The sequence below is a fragment of the Excalfactoria chinensis genome, chromosome 4 (genome assembly GCF_039878825.1).
Source record: "Excalfactoria chinensis isolate bCotChi1 chromosome 4, bCotChi1.hap2, whole genome shotgun sequence".
In the NCBI taxonomy this organism is placed as follows: domain Eukaryota; kingdom Metazoa; phylum Chordata; class Aves; order Galliformes; family Phasianidae; genus Excalfactoria; species Excalfactoria chinensis.
In genome coordinates, this window is record NC_092828.1 from 9305171 (window position 1) to 9323871 (window position 18701).

At 48.7% G+C, this 18701-nt stretch overlaps 2 protein-coding genes across 2 annotated transcripts; both read left to right on the forward strand.

The window, feature by feature from the left end:
• The first annotated feature begins 2472 nt into the window (after window positions 1-2472).
• On the forward strand, window positions 2473-4943 carry HMX1 (H6 family homeobox 1). The gene is made up of 2 exons (XM_072336270.1): window positions 2473-2798; window positions 4372-4943. Exons 1-2 carry the CDS (start codon window positions 2549-2551, stop codon window positions 4941-4943), a joined length of 822 nt encoding a protein of 273 aa, XP_072192371.1. The 5' UTR covers window positions 2473-2548.
• A 6588-nt stretch (window positions 4944-11531) lies between these two features.
• On the forward strand, window positions 11532-12774 carry LOC140252135 (uncharacterized). The gene is made up of 2 exons (XM_072336486.1): window positions 11532-11748; window positions 12209-12774. Exons 1-2 carry the CDS (start codon window positions 11532-11534, stop codon window positions 12772-12774), a joined length of 783 nt encoding a protein of 260 aa, XP_072192587.1.
• Window positions 12775-18701: the final 5927 nt, after the last annotated feature.

Sequence of the window (18701 nt, forward strand, 5' to 3'; positions counted from 1 at the left end):
AAAGATTATTCAGAACGTAGTGGCAGTGGTCGTGTTGCTACAGCTGTACTAACGGTGCATAAACACATCAGCAAGCTTAAAAGATGCTTCATACTCACGGACATGTCTGTGCAAGTTCTGTATTTGCAGGCATAGAATTGTACACCATCTAAGTTTGTGCTTCAAGGACGTGTCAGGATACCTGACTCCACAAACACAGGTCAGGGTTGTGGCACGTCAGACTGTCTTAAAGAAAAAGAAGAAAAGAAGAAAGAGTGAATTTATTCTTACTGATTTTATTACAGTATTTCTAAATGGAAAGCAAGCAATATTATTTAAGTTACATGACTACGCTGTAGGAACACACTATAAAATATGGGCACAGGCTGCATGCATATTGTTTGCACATTGGATATAAAACATATAGGAGTAACCAGCATCCACATTCTTCTCTTTATTCCTGTAAGCTCTCATATATTTTCAGAGCCTGACAGTGAAACAGAGCAGAAAGTTTATAGATTCTTAAGACATATCAGTCAGACTCACAGTTCCTATATAGGAAAGTATGGGGAGAGCGTAAGGGTGATGTCCACAAGCATCACTTCTGTGCAACAAGTGACCAATGTGCTCTTGCCTGGTTTTGCTCTTAGGTCTGTGTCGATAGGACAATAATCTAAACATGGCACTGTATGCTGCTGCTCTTCCAGGTGTCAGTTCAGAGCTCTGCATTTTGTTGTAATCTTCAGAAAAGGAAATCTTCATTTTCTTTCCTCCTTCCCATCTTTCTCTTTCCTTCTTTTTCTCCTTCTTTCTTCCTCTCCCTCCCTCTCTCCCCTCTTTCTGTCTCTTTTCCTTATTTCTCTGGATAGGCCTTGAACTCAGAGCTCTCCCACCGTCCCCCAGGATGGGATCAGGCCTCCATCCCCAAACAACAGTGTGGGAACGGGCGGAGCTGGGCTGGGGTTGCCCGAGAACTGGCGGCAGGTGAGCACCGCCTCTGAGATAAATTTGCACCCACAGCCCCTGCAGAAGCAGAGGGCAGCGATGTGAATGAGGGTGTTCAGGACATCGGTGTATTCATCCCACCCTCGGTCCCCATCGTGTCCTGTCCCGTCTAGAATAAAAAAGGCAGAGGGTCACCGTTCTGCCCCGCTCTGAGGTTTACTGGGGGAATCCCTGCCCCATCTGGAAAGCCTGGGGGAAGGGAACAGGCAAAAGGGAGATTTAGGGCTTTCCGCTGAAGCACTAACAATTAAAAAGTCGTAATGCGCAGAGACTGGGGCAGGAAAGGTGGGATCAGAGCGGGGAGCTCCTCAGACAGGAGGCAACAGGGACGGCTCCGGGGAGCGGTGAGCATGGCTGTGCCTCTGCGTGAAGTCATGTCTGAACACCTAGAGGTTTTATGTACATACACACACACACATAGGAGTAAATAAATAAATAAATATGTATAATAAATAAATATGCCCACATATGCTAAGTAAATACACAAGCATATAACAAATTTGGCTAGAATAAACGTATCTATATATACACACACACAGGCAAAAAGGAATAGGTTAAACAGTACTTAGCACTCACCGTGCTATGAGGCGTCCTCGAGAGACCTCGCAGACAAAGGTTTCCCTCTCTCGGGTGCTCGGCTTCGCACATTCGGGTGTTCTACGAGGCAGAACGCCCCGCGCCCGCACCCCGGTGCCCACCGCCCCGTCAGGTGATGGCTGTAGAGCCCGGCTGCGGAGGTCGCGTCTCGTCCTTCTCTTCCATCTATCTCCTCAGACATGAAAGCTCGGTGGCTGCCGCGCTCGGAGGCCGGGGGGGAGAGGGGGCTGGTTGATTATTATTAATGATATTAATATAACCTCGATGTTCGCCGAGCCCATTGGCTGTCCAGGCTGCCCGCTCAGCCCTCTGCAGCCAATGGCAAGGCCGGGACGAGCAGTGGTCATGCCTCCCCCCCGGCCTCTGCCCGTGTGCCGGGGCCGGCACCGCCGCTCCCCCCGCGCCGGGATTTGCTCCCTAATTGACCTAAATAAGGAGCTCGTGAGTGGCAGCCCCGGGGCGGCGCGCACACACACACACGGACACACGCACACACACACACACAGCAGCGCCCGACCCCGGCTCCGCTCAGCCATCGCCCTGCTCTTCCCCCTGCGGAAATCCCATTTGCCGCCGCTCTCCTCCAATCGCAGGATCCCCCCCTTTCGTGTACAGCGTTTAACTCGCATGACATTTTTATTTCGTTATTATCGTTTTCGCGCAGAATCTGGCGCCTCCGATGGGTTGTCGGGTTGCTTTTTTTTCTTTTTTTTTTTTCCTTTTTTTTTTTTTTCTTCCCCATTCCCTTCCCTTCCTCCTCCTCCCCCCTCCCCTCCTAGCTTGCAGGAAATGATGGCAAACCGCGATCTGAAATGATTACTCCGGAAAAAAACCCTTTTATACCAGGAGAGCATCCACGGGGCTAAGCAGAGGCAGGAGGCGGCCGCGGGGCAGCGGGGAGCCGAGGAGCCATCCTCCGGTGGAACCGGGACCTCCCCCCCCCCCTCCTGCAGCTGTTTTACCGACGATGCCAGACGAAGCGACGGAAAACGCCGGCTCCACATCTGCCCGCGTCTCGTCCTTTTTCATCGAAGACCTGCTGGGCACCGAGGGCGGCGGAGGGGCGCGGAGGACGGCGGTGGGAGGCGGAGGTGGGCGCGGAGCTCCGCGCTGCGGCCCCCACTCCCCGCTGCGCCTCGGATCCTCGGGCTGCCCTCTCCGCGACGCCGCCGTTGGTTGGTACCGCCGAGCTTTCTTGGGCTGCACCAGCCCCGACAGTAAGTTCCCTTTCCCTACGGGGCCCTGAAAGAGATGGGGGGTGCTGCTGTCCCCTCCCCAGGGGGTCCGGGGTCCCGTCTCGGTCCCGAGTGGGGAGGAAAAGTGGTGCTGCCGGGATGTCCTTCACAGCTTTCATCCCTCTTCTGTCCGGAGATTTCGGCTGCCCAAATTCCCGGAAATGCTCTCAGAGTGTTGGACACCTGGAGAGCCTCCGCCCCGCCTGCTGCTCGTCCCGAAATGTCAACAGCAGGGGCTGTTCTCTCTCTTGGATATTTTTCCTTTATTTCCTCCGATCCTTTTTTTCTTCCTTTTTTTACTGCTTTACGCTTCCCAGTAACCTCGAAAGCCGGGAGCACCGACCCTGTAGAAGAGTTCCGAAGAAGCCCTCTATAGCACCGGCCCTATAGCACCGGCCCTTCGGTGCAACCGAGGCCCCGCAGCCCCTTCCCCGATGCTCTCCGCGCACTGCGGGGCTCTGCAGGGAAAGGCTTCTCCTCCCACCCGGGCTCCGGGGCACAAATTAACATCTGACAAAGTTTACGGGCTGCGATCAGCGGTTATTTTTATCCTGATAGAAAAAATATTGTCCCTCGGCGCATCCCTTTGACTCCGTGCTAGGCTATAGGGTTCGCACGCTTACTCACTTCTGAGTAGAGGCGTGATTTATAATCCAGAGGTTTTCTTTTACAGGGATGGGTTTATTAATACTCTTAATTTCCCTCTAAAATATGCCTAGAAAGCTAAAATGACCACCAAAACAATTGCTTGGTTTTCCTCGCTTCTTTTTCCGTCTTTCTTTCTTTCTGCCATCTATTCTACAAATACTAGGATTTTTTTCCCCCTTTAGAACTCTAACTGGAAAACACACTATGGGCAACCACGGAGACATGCTGGAGGCGATGTCCCGGTATTAGAGCAGCTGATCCCATCGATGTGGTTCATGCAGCTGAGAATAACACGAAGCGAAAGCATTTGTTTTCCCCCTCTCTTCATACACACACACTCACTCATATACTTATCTCATCTATATGCACCCCAGCATACTTACATATGTTCTTGTAAATGTATATGTACATAGGTGTGTAATTGAGTTGGTATATGTGTGTAAATATATGTGTGTATAAATGTGCAAGCACAGAAGTGCATACATTGAAGTATATATGTAGTTATATGAACATATACGTGTGTATATAAATGAACATGTATATGCTGTATATACTTGTGTACATATAAAGTGTACAGATGTTATATACATGCATAGATTTAAGCATATATGGATGTTATATACATACATACATATGAAGATAGGTATATGCATATAGGTATATGCATGCATGTAGGTATGTGTGCACACATATGAGTATACACTTACACGTGTGTATATGCATGACACATATTTGATGTATTTACATGTCACTATATGGGAGTCCTTCACAGCGCAAGGAGCACTAGCAGCGGCCTCAGCCCCAGGCTCGCTGCCCCGGTACCGCGTTGTTTCCCCTCCCAGTGCCCGGGCGGGGGGAATCGCTCCTCGGAGCTCCCCCAACCCCAGCGCTGTGCCTCTCTCCGCAGCCAGCGACCGAGACTCGCCGGAGCTGCCCGAGGACACGGAGCGGGCGGGCGGCGGCGAGCGGGCGGCGGCGAGGGGCCCCGTGGGCGGGCGGCAGAACTCCGGAGGCCGCGAGGAAGAGGAGGAACGCGGCGAGGAAGCGGGCGAAGCAGAGCAGCGAGCCGCCGGCCGCAAGAAGAAGACGCGCACGGTGTTCAGCCGCAGCCAGGTCTTCCAGCTGGAGTCCACCTTCGACGTGAAGCGCTACCTGAGCAGCTCGGAGCGGGCCGGCCTGGCCGCCTCGTTGCATCTCACCGAGACGCAGGTGAAGATCTGGTTCCAGAACCGCCGCAACAAGTGGAAGCGACAGCTCGCCGCCGACTTGGAGGCGGCCAACCTCTCCCACGCCGCCCAAAGGATTGTGCGGGTCCCCATTTTATACCACGAGAACTCGCCGGCCAGCGCCTTGGGCTTCGGCCTGCCCCACATGTCCCCCCCCTTGGTGGGCTTCTCCGGCGGCGTCAGCTACCCCCTGGGCACCTTCCCCGCCGCCTCCCTCCCCTTCCTCCGCTCGCAGATGACGGGACTCGTCTGAGCGCCCACCTGTGTCGGGACCGCGGCCCCGTGCCCCCTCCCTTGGCTTCCAACTTCACCCTCGGACTTTTTCTTTCCACTTTCACCATTTTCCGCTTTTCGACTTTTATTTTAAAAAAAGAAAAAAAGAAAACGTGCAATAAACTTACCGCTGGGCTTAACGCGGAGCGGCGCGGGGCAGCCGGACGAAACCCAGAGGAGAGCAGCCATGAGCCGGGGGCCGTTCAGCGGCCCCCCCTCCCACCCCCGCCACGCAGCCAAAGAAAAACCGGTCTCGGCCCCTCTCTGACGCTGAGCGGCGTTTTCCCGGGGGCCGCAGCCCCTCAGCTCCCCCCCGAGTGTGAGACGAATGTACGGCAGCGCCAGGCCCGGGGTCTCCTCTCGGCCCCGCCACTACCCCCCGCCCCACGGACGGCGAAGCCTCGGGGTCTCTCACCGCGACCTCCGGACCCCTTTCCCCGCTGCTCCTTTCAGGGCTCGGCGGACCCCCGCCTCCAGCAGCTCCTCCAGGGCCCTTTGTTTCAGGCCACTTAATTGGTACAGATTGGGTTTTTTTTTTTCGCCCCTCTCCATTGTTACTCATTTTCATCCGATCGATACCCTCGAACATGTGAGGTTCCCCCCCCCCCCCCCCCCCCCTCCCGCCTCCCCCCGGTCCCTTTTTGGTTTGAAGCAAATCGAAGGCAAATTGTTGGAGGGAATGTCGCCCCGCCGAAGTCAGAGCTGTGAGGATTTGTTTTCTTTGGTTTCGGTTTATTTCCCTGATAAAGCAGCCCCTTAAAATACTCGGTGGGAAAAATAAAGAATAAAAGAAAGAAAAAAAGAAAGAAAAATAAAGGTTGGGAGGGGGGGGGATAGAATAGAAAAGCAGAAGATCCTGTGGTTTAATAGCTGGGTTTGCCTTCTGTTTGGGTCTCCTAATGGAGGCTTAGGAAAACACACCTCCACTTTCCATTCTCTTACGGGCTCTGTTTGTTTAATTGATTAATACTTCGCACTGGCAATTAAAAAAAAAGGAAAGAAGGAATTCAGACGGCAGCAGACCGGGGAGCTGTACGGCTAGTTATGCAAGCTGGACTGTAATGTGATATTATATGAAGTATTATGCATGCCAAGCTTATTTTTTTCTTTTAATAACTGTTTTGTTTTCCCCTCTCCGCGCTGCTAAAATGAATTTCGGGTCCCTTACTGTTTCCAAAGGTAGGATATTTTTTCTTTTCAGAATATTAAGGGGAAAATGACCTTGCAAAACTCAGCCTTGACGAAAGGTCAGTCTTTGATCCCACGTTTTAGGGTACAATCAGCCGCAATGTAAACGGGCAACACTCGGGGTCCCCGTAAAAGCAGCCGAGTCCGGGCTCCATAGGGGTCCGCTCCCCAGAGAAGGAACGGCGATCCGATTCTCACTGTTCCCTCCGCTTTGCATTGCGTTGGGGGAGATCTCACGCTTTCTTGTTGTGAAATCGATCGGCGGAGCTTCGGCTTTGATACGAAACCCGAGAAGGGTCAGGGGCGGATTACAACCTCACCACCGTTACTTTTTTTTCCCCTTTCTTTCTTCCCCCCCCCTTCCTCCCCTCTCCTTTTTGGCTTGTAACACGGCTCTGGACATCAGAACTATTGAAGTAGGGACGCTAAAAACCTCAAAAGCACTCGAGAATGAAAACAAATGTAATAAAAGTTAAAGCATACCGCGGATTCCTGCCGGGATGCTCGCTCTGACCGGAGCCCCGTTTTTGGGAGCTGTTTCTCCACTGCTCCGAAATCCTTCGTCTCACTCCGGGAGAGCTTCGCCAAGCTGTTTTCTTTGCATATCTGTGAAACACTTGGGGTGAAAAGACCCCAAAGCGGTGATGTGACCGCGAGGAGCGGAGGAGGACGGGCGCGGCGGTGCCCCCACGGGACGCAGAGCCTCGGGGACTTCGGCCTTCTGGAGGTGACTTTGGGCGACGCTTCTTCCTCTGGGCTCAATATTTGGGTTCGGTGCCGCTCGGAGCCCGGATCTCCTTGAGGACAGCGGGCAGGACGTCAACCCCCCCCCCCCCCCCCCCCGTCGGACTCAGCTCCCGCCGGGTTAAAACCGGACTCACCGCGCTCCTACGAATGAGAGCAGATTGTAACCCAGCGCGCAACGTAACGCCCTTCGCTCTCAACATGCCTTCTCTTTGGAGTAACATATGAGATTATTATACTTCTGATTCTACTAAATATTATTATTATTTTTTTCTTGAAGTTAAGGGACTGGCAGGGCTCCACGATCAATCGGATTTTTAAACTGTGTTTTGACATTAGGGTTTTTTTTTTGTTTTTTGGGTTTTTTTGGGGTTTTTTTTTTTTTTTTTGGTTGTTTCTTTTTAAGACTCGCTGATTATATCAATAAACAGTTTTTTTGTTGTTTTTTTTTTCATACACTGTATTTGTAACTTATGATCATAGTAAAATATTAAAAGGTGCAAGACGTGAATTCGTCTAAGAGCAAAGTGCTTCCTTATGCCTTATTCTGTACGCGCAGGAAGTGCTTCAGAGTGGATTATTAAAAGGGTGTACTGAAAGTGGGAACGTAGGCACCTCAGTATCCTTTACCCCTTAGACTTTTAATGACTCTTTTCACTGCACCGATGGCACGAATATTGTGCAGGATGTAGGCAAACAGTAGTCATAAATCGGCCGTATTCAGCAGGCCAAAAATATAAAAAGCTCACCCCCAAAATGACAGCAGCAGATTCTCCGCAGTTTTCTTCCTTCCGCATGTCTTTATTAAGCAAATTAAAGAGGTAAGAGCCATGTTTAGTGCTTCAGCAGACAGAATGGTCTAAGAAATACGTTGGTGGACTCTACAGCTCCAAGCAGTTTTGCGAAGGCTGTTTGCGACACATAGAGACATACGTTGCTGCTTTATAGATCAAAGCAACCTCAGAATAGCTTCAAAATAAATCCAGTTATATTACAGCTGTAATATTATTATGCAGCATAAATCCTCGTCTGTTGACATTTGCTTAATGAATGCTGCTACAACAGCTTAGCTAGATGGCACTCCAGAGGCGAGGAGGGGGAGAACCTTGCCAGGATGCTCACAAAGGTACCTTGTATTTATTGAGTGCTAATAGAAATAATCAGCGGAAAGGTGGCCTTTTAGTACTTTTTAAAATCAAAGCAAAAGAATATCAGCGCATCATACGAAGCTACCCTCTGAAATAAACTAGCTTAGCCGCTGTAAGATGTTATTATTAATTACACTTCAAATGAAGGTGATCGATATTCTGAAAAGCACCTTGTTACATGGCTGCACTGCAAATGGTACATCGCTCACCCCCCGAAGATGGCCTATAACTTTTCTCGTAGGCATGGGTCTAAAATATTCATGCAAATCAATACTTAATAAATCTCATAGGTGCGCGTTGGCTCCACTGTTGAACAATATATTTAGATCGATCCTTGTTGTTTTTTTTTTTTCTTTTTTCTTTTTTCTTTTTTTTTTCTTTTATACTGCATTACCTTGGGAGAGGCTGTCTGCACCCCTGCAATGTGTCGGGCCGGGGTTGCGCACCCTGCGCTGTGCATCGATTGGGGCCTCTCTCCTGCAATAGCGCTGCAGGGCTCCGTTACCTCCGGCTACAGCCGGGCAACGCCACTGCTTCCCCCAGCCCAAAGAGCCCAACTGCACTGCGGAATTCTTAGCGCTTCATTTAACCGGCCTGAGGTTCTCAACTCCTCTTACCGATCCTATGTTTTAATTTCTATGTATGGAAATATATGCATAGCTATGCGTGCCTTATGAAAATATAAACTTGAGAAGAAATCACAAAACTCCTCTCCTCTCCTCTCCTCTCCTCTCCTCTCCTCTCCTCTCCTCTCCTCTCCTCTCCTCTCCTCTCCTCTCCTCTCCTCTCCTCTCCTCTCCTCTCCTCTCCTCTCCTCTCCTCTCCTCTCCTCTCCTCTCCTCTCCTCTCCTCTCCTCTCTCTCTCCCTGCTCCCTTCCTTTTTCCCTTCCTTTCTCTCTTTCCCTCTCTCATTTTCCCATTCTCCTTCTCCTCTTCTTAACATAGTTTTTATTTGCTCTCCCTTCTCTCCTTAGCAATCCCAGCTCACTGAACAGCCAGGTGTTGCATTATTCAGAAATCATCTCCAGGATTTCTCTGCACACTTCTTGTATCATGTGCAGAAGTTGCATGGAGGCGATTTAGCCGACTTCGAATTGACCTTAAGGGCTGACCAAAGCTTTCCAAGCGGGATGTTCTGTCCTGGGGTCACAGAAGGCCCAACCCTGACTGCGTCCAGCACTTGGAGGTGAAAGGTCTGCTCAGGGAAGCTTCTCCCACAAAGCCCGGTTCCGTCTGACATTTGCAGCTGCTGAGTTTTTAATTTGTGTTTTATTATTGCACTTCTTTTCCTGACAGCACTTCTCTCTCTGGGATCCACTCCCCTGGGCTGTATCCCGGGAGAGGAGAAGGGACGACTTAAAGACTTCTGCAGAGGGGCTGTGGTCTCCGTGGGGGGGGGTGGCGGTTTACTGCCGGCTGCACTGGGGATAAAGCGATCCCGATCCCATAAGCCAAGTAAAGGCAGACTCTCGCTTTTCTGTAAAACCTAATCAGATTTCAATTCAATTAGATTTAGTTCGAGAGTAGCCTATTTCCCCCCCCCCCGCTCTGAGCTAAAATGGAAACACGGATATATATGCCGGCGGATCGCTTGTTAAAAGCTTCTTCAGGTAAAAAGGGTTCCATTCCTCTCGACTAGAGCTTCTAATAGAGGAATATATTATTAAAAGCAAAAAATCTGCCCCTCGGACTCGGAGACTGGGCGAAGCAAACACGGGGTGAGAATATTCCGGTCGCTGAAAATCTTTAGCTACTGTAGGAAAATCGTTGTATTCAAGCGGTGTACACCTCGCCCGAGGCCTTTTGGGGCCGGGAAGTGAATTGAGATGGAGCCTCAAAAACCTCTTCCCTCTCCCCGCCCTCCTCTCCAACTCTACCTTGGGCTGCTTTCCCTATTCTGAAAATTCATCTTTTCAGCTTCTTAACATTTCTCCCCTCTGCTACCCGGCCCTCCCCTCACACTGTCGCTCCTTTAACGGGACATTTCCACCCCACCGGCCCGTCAGCTTGCGCAAGGCATTGCAAGACAAACGCAACGACTTCAGGCATTTGGCCAATGACCGTGTTAATGGAAGAGGAGGTTTTTTATTTTTGTCGCCTGGTGGGATAAATCCAGCTCTGCGTCAGGCGGCTGCATTAAATCTGAGTGCACTTCTAAAGCCTAACAGGTTTTCCTGAAAAAGAGCTGCAAACCGCTCTCCCCAGAACCACAGCTTTAAAGATTAACGCGGTCCGAATCTTTAAGAAGCCCCCATTTCAAATCACAGAATCTTCGGCATAACGATATTTAAGAGTCTGTCAGCACTTCTATTGTCTTTCTCAAGAGCTGCTCTCTCGCCCTCAGCAGTTTTCGTGGTGGAAACATCGCGAATGGGACTAAAAGGCCTCTTAAAAGCCGGTGACAATATTCCCCTGGCTTTGCGCAGGGGTGGAGGGGTGGGAAGAGCTTGTGGCACCTCTAACTCAGCAGAGCACAGAGCCTGGTATAATGTAATATGTTTTTAAGACGATGTTAGTAGGTGGTGGGGAGCAGTTCTCCCCACCAGCAGTCCCAGTCCCGAAGAGCACCTGGAGCACTTTCGTTAGTAGCTCAATTCTTTCATCCTCCGAAAGGTGTGCACCCAAGGGAGGAGGGCTCGGGTTGCCCCGGCGCCACAGGGCTCACCGGCAGAGAGAGTCCCTTCTGCTCGGAACACTCTGTGGATATGCGCTGATTGCTCCCCTTGCTCCTCTGCTTACCCATTTTTGCATTTCTTAGGATTAAGTAGTAACCCGAGTTTAAAGGAGTCCACAAGAACCACCGAGCCCAACCCCTCGTGTGTCATCTCCCACTTCTCAAATGCGCTTTCCCATATCTCGCCTTCCTTTTCTCTACTTTCGTCCCTCTCTCTCCTCTCAGTGCCTGTTCTATGCCTCCTCCCTCTTGATGACAGCTCTCTGTCACACACTCCTTTATCACTTATGTCCTCTGTGCAAAATTTCCCTTCCACCTCTTTCCTCTTCCAGATTCCAAACCCTCTTTTCCCACATCCCCCCATCCGTTCGCCCTCTCTCACATCCAACCCCACTCATCTCTTTCTCCCTCAGCCATCACGCCCACATTTCCACCCTCTTCCTCATCACCTTTCCCTGGGCTCCGTGAATCTCTCTGTCCCCAAGTGAAGATGCTGAGCAGGGCACTCAGCCCTGCCTTGCCCTACTCCCCCCTGCCTAAGGGACCTCATTCTCAGAATAAAATAAAATAAAAATTAAAAATCCTTCCCTCCCCACTTCCCTCCTGCTCTCTTCTTTCAGCGATTCCTCACAGCCTTCCCTTTCCCTCTCCTCCTACACCGCTCCCCAAGCCCTCAGCCCTTTGGCTCCTTCTATCTCCATCCCCTCCCTCCTCCTCCCGACCCCTCCTCCTCCTCCCCCTGTCCCCAGCCCTCCCTCCGCCCCGGCTGCTGCCTTCCCTCCGCCACCACTCCTGCGGCTGGGCACGGACCGCCATGGTGCAGCTCGGGAGCGGCCGCGGAGCCCCACCGCCTCTCCTGGCTCCACCGACGGCCTTCAGCATCGACAGCATCCTGCAGCCCGGTCCCCGCTGCCAGGCCCGGGAGCAGGGTAGGGCCAGCTGCGCGCTGCCGGAGGACGAAGAGGAGGAGGAGGAGGAGGAGGAAGAGGGGCCTGCGGAGGAGCAGCCCAGTAAAGGTTCTTCCGACTCGGGTACAAAGCAGGCAGATCCGCATGTCCGGTTGCAGCCAGGCACCCACCCAGGACGGAGGTTTAGCCCCGGGTCTCCAAACGCGACCGCGCCCAGGAGGTCCGGGTGGGGCGGGCACACGCACACCCATAGGCTTCATTCCCTGCAGCAGTTCGAGATAGCGAGGCTCCGTGGGAGGACATGAACCCCTCTCTAAACCACCTGCTTCCAGAGGCCTCTCCTGGCCTCCTTAGTCGTTTTTCCCGTGTCCTGGAGCTCCCTCCCACTCCGGCTCACGGGGAAGAGAAACATCTTTTAGATACTCACTGCGAGCTCCTCTCCCTCCTCTCCACGGAGGCTGGAGGTGGAGGACGGTGGTCAGACCACGGCCTCGGCCCTTCTCCCCGTCCGCGGGTGCGTGCATGCGGGGCGGGGGCGGCGGCGGCCGGGTGGGGGTCTAAACGCTGTGCTTTGCCATTGCAGGCAGCGAGCGGCTGCGGGAGGAAGGGCCACGCCGGGCGGATGCTGAGGCCGAAGGCTCAGTTTCTTCGTTCTCCACGGAAAGGTTCCGCGGATGCCGGCAGCCGTCGCCGCGGGACTCCGGAGGCTGCAGCAGGGAGAGTGGTAGGTGCTCAGCTGCCGGCGGCAAGAAAAAGACGCGGACCATCTTCTCCAAGAGCCAGGTCTTCCAGCTGGAGTCCACCTTCGACGTGAAGCGCTACCTGAGCAGTGCTGAGCGGGCCGGCTTGGCCGCCGCGCTGCACCTCACCGAGACGCAGGTGAAGATCTGGTTCCAGAACCGCCGCAACAAGCTCAAGAGACAGCTGTCGGCCGAGCCCGAGGGTCCGGGCCAAGCGGAGCCCCCAGGGGAGCCACTGCCGCCTCCCGCCGCCTCTTTCTCCTTCCCGGCCCTATACAAGGACAGCGCCCTGCTCAGCCGCTGCCTGCTGCCTCTCCCCTTCCCTCTGCTCTACCCGGGCAGCGCCATCCCCTACCTCTGCCTTCCCGGCCCGGTTAAGCACTTCAGCATGCTAGAAGGGGACGTATAGCCTTTCCCCCCGGCCCCCGCCCTGCTTATTGCAGGGGGCCGATGGTCCCTGTGGCCCAGCCATGCCACCATTCGCTTTCGCCCTGACCCGCGGCAGCCGCTCCCAGGCCCGGAGTCCCTTACACGAGGTTGTGTGCCGCCGTGTCAGAGCTTCAACAAGCTCTGCTTTCTGCTCGAGACGGAGAAGAACGGAGCTGCCAAAGAAACCGGGATGCGCTGTGTCTCCCTTCCCTCCGCAGCCACGGTTTAGGAAAGACAATATTCTGCCTCAGTCCACGGGAATGGTGTCATCTCGGCTGCCCCAGCACCGTGCCTCCACCCGAGAGCGTTGGGTACAGCCCCATCCACTCCGTACGCTCCTCTGTCTCACATCCTCCACCTTTAGTACCCCTCCAATTAACATTTCCCCATCTCTGACACTATCAACATGCAGAAACCTCTCTAAATCTCTATAGCTTCTCTGAATTTTGAATTTTCGAACCAAACAAGTCCTCTGTCACACTTCGTGCTAACCGGTTCCCAGATCAGGACCCATCTGATGTTTTGCACACAAGTTACTCATTCTCCTCGTTCTAACCCCGCCCCCGACAGCTCGGGGGATTATTTTATCGGCTGCCCTACCGTTATGGAGGGCTTTCTTTTTTCTTTTCTTTTTTAAACCCCATTTAAAATTTCCAACCTCATTTGTCTTCTTTTGGTTTCCGAGTTCACACGCTTTATATTATGAACTGAGAAATAAAACTTTTCTATCAGAAACCCGAGCCGCATGCCTATTCCGTACAGCCGCTCCTGGGAAGTGTCCAAAGAAAGACGTTTCCTAGAGTGCATCGACTGGTTTTTGTTTTAAAAATAAAGGTTGAAAGTGTAATCGTGGTATGGCAAAATTCAGAAACCCTTGCGAAAATGGGCGACTTGTTGAGTTTTCCGGAGGGGGAAAAGAAAAATAAAAAGAAAGAAAAAAGAAATAAAGAAAAAGAGAACGAAAGAGGTATTTGGATTTGATAAACATTGATTTTCCTTCCTTTCCCTACTCTCCTTCCATGCGCATTTCAGTGGTCATCTAGCGCGGGTGCGCACCGAGCCGCAATGTAGTGTAATCTCGAGGCTCAGGGCAATCCTGGAGATTCCCTTCCCGGGCGGGGCTGTGGCCAGGTGCCATATAGGGCACAGCGGTGCTAATGCAGCCCCTGTGCAGAGAGCTCCGGGGCAGATCCTTTTCAAACCCCAGGGTGAAATTTCCTCCTGGTTGCGATCATCTGCGCGCCTTGGTTGACCTGTCCTCTTTCTTCTTGGGTAGACTTGAACTGGGGATCAAGTATAAGGAGATGTATCGGTGTATTCGGAGTCAAACATCTCAGGGTGTTCCTGCTCTAGGAAAAAATAGAAACGAACCAAAGAATAACCCCAGAAAGAACGGTCGAGGCCATAGCACGGAAAACAACGAAGTGGATAAGCGAGGTGCAAACGAGAGCTGCCAGATGCTCAGCGCAGCTCGGGTTTGCATAAAGCTCAGCTTTCAGGTTCCGGTCCCCTCTTTTCTGATCTGAGTGTTTAAGGTTGGTTAAAGCTACTGAGCTCACCAGAGTATGTGACTTAATCCGTAGAAAAAGCATTTGGAGACGTACTTCAACTATTTCCAAGGAAGATGCTGTATGGCTCATGTGTGCCTGTTTCTTTCTCATTTATTTATTTATTTACCCAGTTGACGGTCCACATCGGAGCCTCCCTCTCGTTGTTATTTTCACTATTTCCCATGCCGACATACGCTAACTTGGTTGCTGCCCCGATTTTAATCTATTCCGATAGCGAAAAAATCCGTAGCAATGGCAGTTTCATCACATGCAGCACCTACATACAAAGGTCTCTTTAGGTCTTTAACATGGAACTAAAATTTGGTCAAATAAACTATATATATATATATATATTTTCCACTGAACTTCGGCCTCAGATGAGTCCTTGGAGAAAGATAGTAATGTAAAAAATACTGTTTCGGCAATTTATTCTTTGCCGTATTTATCAGATCATTTCCATTCCCTTTTTTTTTTTTTTTTTTTTTCCCCTCTCTCCTATTTATCTGCCTCCGTTTGCAGTGTTTCCCAGGTGGCTGAAAGAAAACACAGTCCCAAAGCTTGGAACGAGTTTATTTTATAATAATAATAACAGAAAGAGATCTGCCTGGGTACTTCGGTGCCTAACCCGACTTCACACTCTGCTGCCCAGTTAGGATTAGGAGTCAATAGAGCTATTAGCAGATACTTGAAATACCTGGTGAGAAAGTAAATAAGCATCCCTAAACATACATCCCTTTCAAGATAGACTTGCTAGTGCTGCAATCATTGGCCAAAACCATTATCCGTGCTATTGTTACTGAGTTTAACACGTCCAGTATCAAGCTGGCTTTCTCCCAATAATGCCAAGTTCGCGATGAATCAGGATTGCCAGCTGAGCAGTCAGTTCTGATCCCACTGAATACTACAAACTTTTAGACTTAAAAACTTGTGTATTCACAATTATAAATTTTCTTACTAAACCAAGAAATTGTTGCAAGCTACCTCGCAGCAGGAGATTAGTACTTATCAATTCACAGAATTCTTATAAAACCAAAACTCAGAAAATTAAATCAATGAAACTTTAGGTAATGCACATACATGATGCGAGCTTGCCCTCAAATACTAAACTAAATAGAAGAGAGAGAGATAAGCCTTCTAAAATAAGGACAGTAAAATAGACAACCATTCTCAGCAGGAAAATTTGCACTTCCTGCCTTAGGAAAGGACTGAACTTACTGCACCATTTGTACGTTGATAAATGGAAGGACTTCATCTATCTACGGTAAGGCTTGCAGTGGTACCAGAATTAGGTAGAGAATACAGAGTTGTAGCCTTACTTGTCAGAACACAATCCTTTGAATCTTGCTGCAATTAATCAGTTTTAAGGAAAGTAAGAATTTATCACAACATCACTTCGGAGATTCTTCAGATTTTTCTATATCCTACAGGAGATTTGTGAGACAATATATATAAGTGCACACATCACAGGTAGATAGGAGCACATTATACAGGCTCATTTTTACCGGTGAATTCATTTTCAGATAGGAAAACTATCCTACTTATTATGATTCACCTGATACCTGATCATTTATAGAGTACTCAGGAAAGGCACAACTTATTCTCTGAAAGTATGATGGACAAAGAAACATGAAGGAGATGCAGTAAAAATGTTTCCTATGCACCATACATACAATGGAAATCCAATTGTTCTTGAAAAGCTGGGAGTCCCTTTTTGCCTCTCTATGTACGTAGTGGGCTGACTGCAGGTTAAACTTGGGCTGGGCCTGATTCTGTTCTCCCCATATTTAGAAGGCACAGATATGACCTCTGGAAAATGTTGTATTTGGAGATGAATTTTCTAGATTGAGTCCTCAAAATCTTTTTCTGTATTAAGTATATGAGGTAGTAATATCCTCATAGATATAATGTGAAACTGGAAATACAATGAGAAGAAAGAAGATATAAATTGTATGGAGAAGCTTGGAAAAGGGTGAAACTCATTGATCCATGCATCTGCATTTCCCTCAGCACTGATGTTAAGCACACTCTTATGTCATGGGATGAGAACGTTCACCAGTTCATCTGTCACACCAAAGTAAAGATCGTAAATAAATTGCTTAGAGTAAAAATCCAGGGACTGTTTATTCCTAAAAAATAAATGAATAAAAAAAATAGTGTCGGGAATATTTACCTCGGGCCCCACTCATTGCTGTATTATCATGGCAATTTTTTTTTGCCTCTTAGAAGCAGGAAACATTTTATACCAAAGAAGAATTCAGAGCTGAAGAAAATTGAGTGTTCTGGCATGGGAAATGGCAATTGTAACATAATCAGCTCATGGGGGGATCATCACGCTTTGCCTCTTTTCTGCTCACAACAAATCAATTACATTGGTGCTGGTCTTAATATAAAATCCAACAGATATCAGAAAACATGACAAGAAATTCTGAGAAAAATAAAGGAAAATCTATTGTAAAATTGCACAAAAATCAGAACCAATGTGTGGGTTTGAGGTCAAACACAGTGGTAGAACTTTGAGTGAAGCACTCATTGTATGAACTCACGTCTGCATCGCAGTTCTCCACGGTCTGCTGGGGTCATGCATGTCCTTTGGGACAGTGATGCTGAGTTGATCTGGTTGGGGAAGAAGCCATCTTTGTCTACTCAAAGTTCTACTGTGAGGTATTTGTGAACTGTTAGGAACAAATGATGTTTTTTTAAGCAGCAGATGCTTTCCCACCGTTCTGAGGCTTTCATTGCTTTCATTCTTAGATTTATAGGGTCAGAAAGGTGAGTTTTGTAAAGGATGCACTCACATGAAATGATAACTGAGAAGCTCTTACTTATATCTTCTTCTATCTTCTATTTAAGAATATTGAATCAGCATTCCTCTTTTCAAATAAGGATGACATCACAGCAAGTGATAAAGATCAGCTTTTGACAGGATCAGTTTCCATCCTGGCTCTTCTCCACAGATCTGGCAGATCCAGTTCTTCATTGCTTTTCACAGCTATCTGTAGGGCAGCTACATGAACCATATTTAACAACAAACAAACAAACAATAACAACAAAAAAACAAACAAAAACCCTCAGTCCCTATATATATGTATATATATATATATATATGTATATATATGTATATATGTATATATATATCCAGAAAGGAGATTTAGCTCCCAGCTAATCGTAATGTATTTTGAGTTTAAGACCTCTAGGTGACATATATCATTATACACATGTGGAGACTATATACACTATGAAATATATACTTCAAGTTACTTCTGAAAACATAAATATTCCTTATTTCCCACTTGGGCAAAAAAGTGACAATTTTATTATTACAGAAAATAAAGTCTTTTATCATTTCCTTAGGGTTGTGATGTCTACTGTACCTGAAATTGGAGTGAACTCTTTGATGAAGGTCTGAACATTCTCATGTTCCTCCATGATGACTGAGATTTCTAATATATCTGTAAAACTGAATAAATAAGGGGTGCTCATATGTTTTCAGACATAAAACTTTTATTTAGTTTGGTCTGTAACTTTTTGTGCAGACTGTTTGACTTCTATGACACGTAACATGATGCAATTATTTCAAGGGGGAGGGTGAAACTAGATGCTCTTTGAGGTCCCTTCCTACCCAAGCCATACTATGATTCTATGACTCTTTACACAACAGAAAAGAACTGCTCTAGATTGGTTATGGTATATCATACTATGAATTCAACAGTTGGTTAGAGTCATTAACTTACGTATTATTGATGCGAACAAATCTAATTACTTAGTAGGAAATGTCATGTGGTAAGATGCACATGTTTTTAAAAGAGCATTAATTTGTGGATTTGTAATTAAATATTTGCATTCGGTTTCAGTACTTAAATAATCACTTTGCATGCGTGTCTGCTTTTGCAGACTTAAACCTAACTTTTGAATCAATATGAAAAATGGCATTAGTTTATATAGCTTTCTATCAACAAGCTTTATACAAACATTTTACATAACCATCAAGATGAATCTCACCCTTTATGAAGATTTCCAGTAAGTGAAACCTGATTTCCCTCCTAATTATTTGTACACAGAACACTTTTCTGCCTGAAGCTGTCAGAAGTACCAGATGGCTGATACAGTTAGGACATCAGTATGCTTTGCCAAGACATTGGACTCTGATCTAATCAATGGGGAAAGGTCCCTAATATGTCTGCTTGTCCCCTTATTGTATAATCTTTTGACCTGGGTCAGGTGACAGGATCAATGGATTGTCATGCTTTCTGTTGATTTCACTGACTTCATAACATGAAGGGACTACTTAGGACAGTGACAACAATAGCAGCGGTCTGCACTTGAGTTAACTGAAAGTGCCTTCTACCATAAGTCTAGC

Excerpts from the sequence above, each read along its gene's own strand:
- HMX1 (XM_072336270.1), top strand. The coding sequence starts at position 2,549 with ATGCCAGACGAAGCGACGGAAAACGCCGGCTCCACATCTGCCCGCGTC. Across the intron at positions 2,799-4,371 it reads GGGCTGCACCAGCCCCGACA|CCAGCGACCGAGACTCGCCG; the intron begins GTAAGTTCCCTT and ends CTCTCTCCGCAG.
- LOC140252135 (XM_072336486.1), top strand. The coding sequence starts at position 11,532 with ATGGTGCAGCTCGGGAGCGGCCGCGGAGCCCCACCGCCTCTCCTGGCT. Across the intron at positions 11,749-12,208 it reads TAAAGGTTCTTCCGACTCGG|GCAGCGAGCGGCTGCGGGAG; the intron begins GTACAAAGCAGG and ends TTGCCATTGCAG.